Source organism: Zea mays, chromosome 2, assembly GCF_902167145.1.
Source record: "Zea mays cultivar B73 chromosome 2, Zm-B73-REFERENCE-NAM-5.0, whole genome shotgun sequence".
Lineage (NCBI taxonomy): Eukaryota > Viridiplantae > Streptophyta > Magnoliopsida > Poales > Poaceae > Zea > Zea mays.
In genome coordinates, this window is record NC_050097.1 from 22848382 (window position 1) to 22856869 (window position 8488).

Here is an 8488-nt window from a genome sequence, read left to right on the forward strand (position 1 = left end):
TGAAGGGGATAAGAGTGGGGACTGTGGAGGCGGAGGCTGCGCGGGTTCGGGGTTGGTCTGGTGCTTTAGGATTCGTGCGCGGGAATCCGTACGATCCGGGCCCACGACCGTTTGCCTTTCCCGTCTTCCCGCGCGGATTTGTATTGCTGGACCGTGATCTGTTTCCCTTTGGGCCGTGGTTCGGCCTGTTAAACCTGCAGGGAAATAATCCATTTTATCTCCCTTAATCATAGTCTACTTTTTATCCTCAGCAAACTCTAAAATTAGAAATTTTCACATCTGAACTCTCAAAACCTTCCAAATGACCTCAATTCCCTAGGTTTTGAAGGTACCTTTTCATTTCTTAGTTAAAAATCAAGTAAATACTTTTGATAAGGTTTTTAACCCATAGAAAATGTCTCTACGCTGTACGCTCCTAAAAGATCTAAGAAAAATTCAGGGGATATAATGGAAACAAAAATACAAATAAAGTGGCAACATTGTGTAACATTACAGCAGAGGTACCATACAGCTAGGCAAAGAACATTAGGAAAATCACGGTATCTGAATGAACGATATAAGCTTGAGCGCACTGCTTCATATTCAGCTCAGGATGTTTGCAACGAAAAAACAATCAAAACAACTGTATTTGCAAATACAGATAGGAAAATATATGTTGGAAACACACCGCTGATAAGCAGGATCTCGTCTACACCCTTGGCTTGGAGCTGTTCAGCCTGTGTAATGAAGCCTGGCACATGCTGGTTGCTATGAACATAGAAGAAATGCATAGAGACAGCCTGAGTACTTCAGCTTTTCAGAAAACAATAGAAGGATTTCAGAGACACAAGAGCAACAGAACTTTTGGCTTCGGTTAGTGGAATTACCTTCAAATGTTTTAAAGTTTTAAGTAGTCTGCAGATTTCCATTGAATTGGTCGTATCCTAATCTATTCTAGATTCATTGGAATTTTTAAAACCTTAGAAACAATTTTTGTGGGTCAAAAGCCTTGACAAGTGTTTATTATATTTTTTAATAAAAAGGAACAAACTGCCTTCAAAACCATTTCAAAACAGGGCATAATTCTAATAGTTTTTAGAGTTGGGGAGGTAAGATGTCTAGCTTAATAGTTTAAGGGGGAAAAAAATCAGACTATGCATGGAGATAAAATGGACTTCTTTCAATCCTTGATGGCTCCCAGGCTCCGCTCCAATACTACAAGTATTTGGGAAACCTAATTCTTGGTCACCTCCTCCCCTAAATTGGTAACTATTTTTAGTTACCACTTTTCTATTTCTATTTTACACTTCTAAAAATAAACATGAACTTCGCATGTTTAATAGGTATGGGTCATGGGTGGTTTGGGTTGCAACTACTTCCTTTCTTCTGTCAAGACACGCTTCTTTTCTTGCACAGAGCCTATTTGTTTTCCTCCTATATTATATAAGTTGGATTATGGTACAAGTTAAAAGGGTAAAATATCACTTTTTAGATTATAAATAAGCTAATATTAGAAGCTTATTGGTGATCACAAAGTGATATTTTACTATTCTATTCTTCCAGTATAATCCAACTTATATAATCTAGGAAGGAAATAAACTGTTAGAATTAGGTCTATTTGTGTGTGGTCCAATTCAATAAGGAAGTCAAGGTGGTGTGTAGAGATGACACGGGACTTTAGTCCCATATCGCACATCTAGATAGGAGAGAACCAACTTATATGTAAGAGTGTTCCCTACTCTTCGCATGAGATAAATAAAGGGCTATGTAAGCTGCCACACGCGTGCTCGCTCGTGTTTCGCATTATTTATCGCGTGACTTGTGACTTGCGACGATGCGCGATCGTGACGAGTTCTAAATGACAGTTTAATTTTTGCCTTTTGTTTATTTGGTTATCAAATATCACACCTAGACTGCCACGTCAACCAGGAGTAATTGACACGCACGTTACGTGTGATATCTCTGGGCGGTTGCACATAGAGATATTCCAGAGGGCGGTGCCTAGAATTTAGCAGATCGAATCAAGGGGTTGCAGCAGCCTGTCTATAAAGGGCAGATGTCGTTCAGTCAGAGAACACAGACGAATAGCAACCGACTCGTCTTCTTCTCAATTCTCTGCGTTGTCGCTTCTCTGCCCTGCCGTCCCTTCGTCTGCCGTGCAGCAGATCGAGGGAGAGCGGTGTCTCCGAACCACCGCCGGCGTTTTGTCGACCTACAAGGGTGCCGGCGAATCAGGTTTCTGGTAAGTGCTTTGCACACGTCCGCTCGGGTTCTTCTTCAACACTCGTGGAAATCACCGTGAGTAAATCTGTGGTTTCAGTTTATTGCGATGACGGTCTTATGGTTAGATCTGTTGTCGATTCTTCTTTTATATGTTAATCTTGTTGAGTTAGTTCAAATCTCTTCTGTTCTAATGTCGTGGATATTATCTGTCACTACATCTGAGTTTTTTGTTTTATGCTGTATTATCAAATTAATCTTAGGTCCTGTTAATTTTCCAACATAAACCGGATCTTATTCCTCCTCTACCCTCCGCTTCTCGAATATGCATACCTAGCCTTCACCATCTTTTCACATAATCATCTTGCTTCGTGCATCTCATAACTCTTTTCCACCCTCTGCTTCCTGGATACAAATACAACTAGAAGGTCGCTACCTTTCACAACCTGAAAACATATAGATTCTTGTGTTATTTTGCTCTGCAGCGGAACACCTTGCATTACCAAAGTAGGTTGGATGATTGAGCTGCCACAAGATGCCACCACTTGTCCACTTCTAGCTTTGGCCGCCGCCACCATTATCTTAGGTGGGAATCTGTATGAGGTAAGCAAATTTGAAACTTGTGTATTTTAGATAATAGTTGTAGTTTGAGTTGTTATGAGATAGAATTCAACATTTTAAGTCACAAAGTTTTCAATCTCGAATGGAAAGGAAAAAATGTCCAGCCAAGTTGAACTTCAGGCAATTACTAGATAGAGAACTTGCATTGTTCAAGTTGAAAGATGAGACCTTCAAGGATTAGGGACATTTAGGTAACGTTTGGTTTCAAAGTATGATAGGACAGAGCCGCTACATTCTTAATTTGTTGCTATTTGGATTAATTCCGTATAGGACAGAGTGATTTAAAAAATGAAAATACTTAAATGTTGAACCATTTGGCTTCCAAGATCTTGGATGGAGCCACTTTCATAGACGGAGCCGTTCCATCTTAACTGGCTTTGGAACCAAACACTATCTTAACGTAGGTGAGCACACAGCTCCACAAGGGGAAGGAGGGCATGTAAATTTTCTAGCTATAGCAAATACAAAAGCCTCAACAGTTTGGCAGTCTTAACCTTATAGCTCCTCCTGTTTATCTTCTCAACTATACCGATTCTTCTGTACATAGCCGCCTCCTGTACATACAATACGTTGTAATTTACCATTATTAATACAAAATTTACAGTAAGGGATCTCCCCTCCCGAAAAAACGGAAACATATATATAATTGGTAAAGATATATCAGTTGAATCGTCAAAGTGTACGAACGGAAAAGTAAAGCACAATGCGTTGGCATATGCTTCAAATCATGTACTGAGCCATATAACACAATGAAAAAGAACAATATCCTATCAAGAAGATTCTACTAGTAGGACTGATTGGGATGGTTCAAAGTGAAACCATTTGAAGAAAGGGTTGTAGGAGCAAGGCATTTCCCACATTCAGATTTGACTCAAGCCGGCCTAGTAGTCTCGGCAATGCAGAACGAACAGCATTGCACATGCTCTCAACTGGACAAACAAGTGAGCTAGCTGACACTTCAGCACCCATAGCAAACAATAGCATCACATATTCACATACATAACTCTCCAGTATCCTCTTTTTTTCATTTCCCTGCAATAAGGTGATATTTTTTTCACACGGAGATAATACTTTCTCCACGGACCATATGCTACAGACAACCAGCAGAAACCCAATCCAAAAGCATGCTACAAATGTTAGCTGAACGGACAATTCGCCAAGTTGGAAGATGACGCACATTGTTATGTAAATTAGGGAATGACGGATGCATAACGCCCATTGGTGATCAGTAAATGGAGGCGTCAAGATCCAGGAGGCTAAAGTAAACTGCAACTACTGGCTGTTCCTAAGCTCCTTGCTGATGTGACCTGAGACTATGGTTGCTTCAGGCACCCTTCTCCTTCAGCAACCCCACCCATAGAGGTGGAGCTGCGGCTTATAGAGCTCATCAGCTGAGATGGTTGACACAGAAGTTCTGCCTCTGGGTGTCGTGCATTGAGAGGTATCTCCAGCAGCAAGTCTTGATCAGGGTCGACATACTGAGGAGGGACCACTAATAACTTTTCTGGGGGTAACATGAATAAATTAAGTGCTCCTCCAGTGCAGGTTGAATCTTTGGTGGTGTAGCCAGATTTTGGCAAAGATGAACTTTCAAACTGAGCCAAAGCACCAGATTTTAGACCTCTTAGAGGACTCCTCATGGTACCTTCTAGTTCTGCATGTTTACAAGCAAAGCAAATAAGAACCCTTCTTTGTGTCACTGACATAAGAAGATAGTGAAATAGGAATATACTATGTAAGACATTTTTAGATGTCATAACTAGAAACTTGATGCAAATCAGGATCAGGGGAACTAATATTGCTAACCTGCATCAATCTGAAATTGGGTGTCACGGGGTCTTTTGAGTGGTTTCATAGTAGACTTGGTAAAGCCTTCCGGACCACTGATGCTCCCTACTCCCCTGGTTTCCAAAGTAACTTGTTTAACCAAATTTAAATGAGCATAGAAGATAAAACCGATACTCAAGTACCCACTTCTATGCTAATACGAATATAAAAGGTATAGCACCTTCTAGCATTGTCTTCCATATGCAGCGGCGACTTCTTCAGCCTTGCATTTGAAGCGTTTAAGTTAATTGCTGCCTTGTTTCCATTGTGAATGGCAAACGAGGCAGAGCCCGAGTAGGATTCACTTGTAATATATGATTTATTATCTGCAGGAATAGAGCTTGCTTCTGATTCTTTCTCCAGTGATTTCGAGTTTGGATGTCTTAGAAGCACACTTCCAGAGCCCATCTCAAAGGAACCGACAGGAGTTTCACTATGGTATAGTAGGTCTTCCTCCGATGATCCTGAAGGGTAATATAACTGCTCTTCATGCATGATGAAGTTTAGATCTTTTGCAAGCTTTTCTACAGGGGAAGGCTTCGGACGGGTGACACAGCTCCTCTTTCTTGATGGCACTAGGGACTCCCAAGCATGCGACTGTGCTGAACCTGAATTGGCAATACATCAGAGAGTCAAATGACATAGTAGACACAGAAAATAAGGTAAGTTCTAGATAAGCATGGTAAATGTTGAGAATCATTATTATATCTTAATTTTGTTTCATGGTTCAATTTGATTAGATATCACTTCGAAGACGTGATTACAGTATACACACTATTGGCAAGTCTTGTGAATCGGTATTAGACCTTTATTGTGTTTCATGGGGTTGATGTGATTAAAATATCACTTCAGAGATGCGGTAAAGGGAGACACACTGTCAATATTTACTTATTTAGTGTATTATCTTCACCAGATATTAGGCTCCATGCCATCCGAACCCAATATGTAATAGGTCGCAATCCTACATTATTTGCTCATGATAATAATAGTAAGTGATTTCGTCACAAGTAGCTAATGATTGATCAAACCGACAAACCCAATATGAATTCCTCATCTAGGCTAAAGACAAAAGAGGAGTTTATACTAAAAGAAAAAATGTTTTGGTGGAATCACTATGTTCATGATAAACAGAGAAGAGCAATCAGATCTGCATTACAACCCTACTACTAATATGATCTCCAAAAGGGGAGCAGTAGAAAAAATATATGGTGACTAAATAAAATTTTAGTTTATTGAGCATAGCTTTGAAGACGATCATCCAAGAATGCACTCCTGTCACTAATAATTCAATCATTCGTCAAATTGAATACAATCACATGTACATCAAAAAGAATGAGAGGAAACGAGCACCATATTGTTAAGAAACAGTATAGTAGGCATCAAGATCACTGACCAGTCATTTCACTTGCATCAGCAGCACCATATGGGGCACAACTCTCAGAGTATGATACTGCAGATCCCGAACTAGACCGATAACTTTGGTCGACATCCCCCATCTTTCGGAAATTCTGACCAGAAAATGGCCCATTCTCCATTATAATGTGATTTGGTTTTTTCTTCTGTGACTTCAGCTTTGATGTCGGTGGCTTCAGCTTGCTAACTCTGGGTTCATCGTCATCAATATCGTCCTTGCGATGCATTGGAGTGTAGTTTGCCAATGAACCCTTTGTTCTCCATCTCGAGCCACATGCATTGCAGAGCACCGGCTTATCTGGTGGCCCATTTCGCCACAGGGGAGTACCTGCTCCACCATTTTTCCATGAGAAATCCATCAAAACTGATGTACAAAAATATGCCCAACGTACAAGTTCAGAGTTCATATCAGAATTTACATGTAGTAGAAAGGATGTTAAGGCAGGGAACACAGAAAAAGGGTAATAAACTATACACATTATCAAGAATGTATCCAGAAGACATCATGAAACTAATCACATACATTCGGACTAAATATTTCACATAATGCTTTCAGTGCCTCAATGGTTAGTTCAACTGTACAGGTGTGGAATTATTAAACTGCTGTGCTAAGCAATTAGTTCAACTCTAATTTTATCTGATTGGCAGAAGCAAATGGTTATCTTCTTATTGTACAATAGGAGTCTGAGCTGCATCTAATCTCCTGTTATCTGCATAAGTTATCCAAGAAGTGTACATCCACCGTAGTAAAAAACAAGTCTAAATGTGTTCCGTTAGCATGGTATAATCTGTTCCTCACGTTGAGAATATTGCAACCGCATCTACAGACCTCTCTTCAACACTCCCAGGGCAGTTCAATGAATTCGGACTAGTAACAAACCATCAATGAACACACAGAGAACACGGAAACATGAAGAGTCCGACTTCCACGCATTCCACAGATTTCGTCTGAGGCCCCGCTTCCCAGATGCATAATTGGGGGAAATCATCCCCAAAGAAGTACTACTTGCTGAGGAACAAAGGAAGGAAAGGGGACGAAAACAAGAGGGAAAAAACAGCTGGAAGAAAAATTATAGCTTTATTCAAGAACAAGAGCTCACTTGTGACTCCACAATGACGGCAGGGTCCTTGCTTCCCCATGATTCTCTCTGCTTCTCACCACCTCACAGGTGAAGAAGAACGGACCAGAGGAAAATCCCAATAAAACAAACACAGAAAAAAAAGGGAACAAAGAAGCGGTTTCGCCTGTACAGGTAAATTCTTGAGCAAAAGAAAGGGGGAAAATCAAGAAGTATTTCTCTGTATGAATCTCGTCAAACCCAGAGGGGATTCCTGGAGACAATTCCACAGCCTATGGAGTTCTCAAAAAAAAAGTTCTGCTTGTTTGGTGTTCTTCTCCTCTTCTTCCTTTCTTTTCGGGTGTTTGTTTTCCTCGTTCTGTATCCAGTCTTTTAGAGAGAGGGTAGATGAGAGAGAGAAAGAGAGGGGAAAGGGTTGGAGAAATAATAGAGGAAGGAATGCAGCAGCACGGAGGGGATTTACAAAGGCCTGGTTAAAGGCATTTGGGGGAGGAATCCAAAAGAAATATAGTTTAAAAGCTGGATGTTTTTATTAACTAGAGAGATGAGCAATTAGCAATTGGGCAAAGTAGGAAAAAGAGATGAGGTGGAGAGCGATAGGGAGGGCAAAGCTTCTCTCTCTGGTATCTTTCGGGCTTTGAGGTTGATTTTTGTTGTGATTTAGGGATCTGTTCACGAAATGTAAGATAAATAAGTTTGAATGGACCGGTGTCAATTTCTAGTGTGATATTTTATTATGATTGGAGTTAAATAAACATAATTTAATGTCATAAGTTACTCGTTACGTTACAAATATATGAATTAAACGATATCTTAGTTTCATCCAATTTCATTATTATATATGTGGTGTGACTAAGTTGAAGTTGAGAATATTTCTTTGCATTAATTAGTCAAATTGCTTAACTTTAAAGCTCTCCACTCTGGGTACATCAAAATAAACTTTTGCCTTGGGCCATTTGCATCTGGCCCCTTGAGAAAGAGCACATATTCATTCCAACAAAGTTATGTATGCAGTGCATCATATGAATAAGGGGAAACTAACTTTTACCACTGTTAGGGGTGAAGGACATATAAAATATTGTGTTAGTTATGTCAGTGACACATGGTTAAAGAAATTTTATAAAGATGGCAAAAAATAAAAAGCTACTTTGATTAAGCTACACAAATTCAACCTGCTTAACCGAGAGATTCATTGTTGTGTTCCATGAAGTTGACATTGAAAAGTCCATTTTAGTAGGTTAAAATAATTTTTATTGGGCATAATACAGTTTAGTGTATGTACTTTAAACACTTTTTGACATGTTTTTTGTGTTTTTTATCAACTTAAAAACTCTATCAAACATGGGTGC

General features: G+C 39.7%; 1 protein-coding gene across 1 annotated transcript; it reads right to left on the minus strand.

The window, feature by feature from the left end:
* Positions 1-3758: 3758 nt before the first annotated feature.
* LOC100282731 (uncharacterized) lies at positions 3759-7587 on the minus strand. Its single transcript, NM_001155637.2, has 5 exons — positions 7161-7587; positions 6041-6388; positions 4829-5255; positions 4627-4721; positions 3759-4474 (listed from the first exon to the last, which is right to left on the minus strand). Exons 1-5 carry the CDS (start codon positions 7198-7200, stop codon positions 4134-4136), a joined length of 1251 nt encoding a protein of 416 aa, NP_001149109.1. The 5' UTR covers positions 7201-7587; the 3' UTR covers positions 3759-4133.
* Positions 7588-8488: the final 901 nt, after the last annotated feature.

Coding starts and splice junctions, on each gene's coding strand:
- LOC100282731 (NM_001155637.2), bottom strand. CDS start 7,200: ATGGGGAAGCAAGGACCCTGCCGTCATTGTGGAGTCACAA. Junction 6,389..7,160: donor CCGTCATTGTGGAGTCACAA/GTGAGCTCTTGT, acceptor ATGGTGGAGCAG/GTACTCCCCTGTGGCGAAAT. Junction 5,256..6,040: donor TGATGCAAGTGAAATGACTG/GTCAGTGATCTT, acceptor TTGCCAATTCAG/GTTCAGCACAGTCGCATGCT.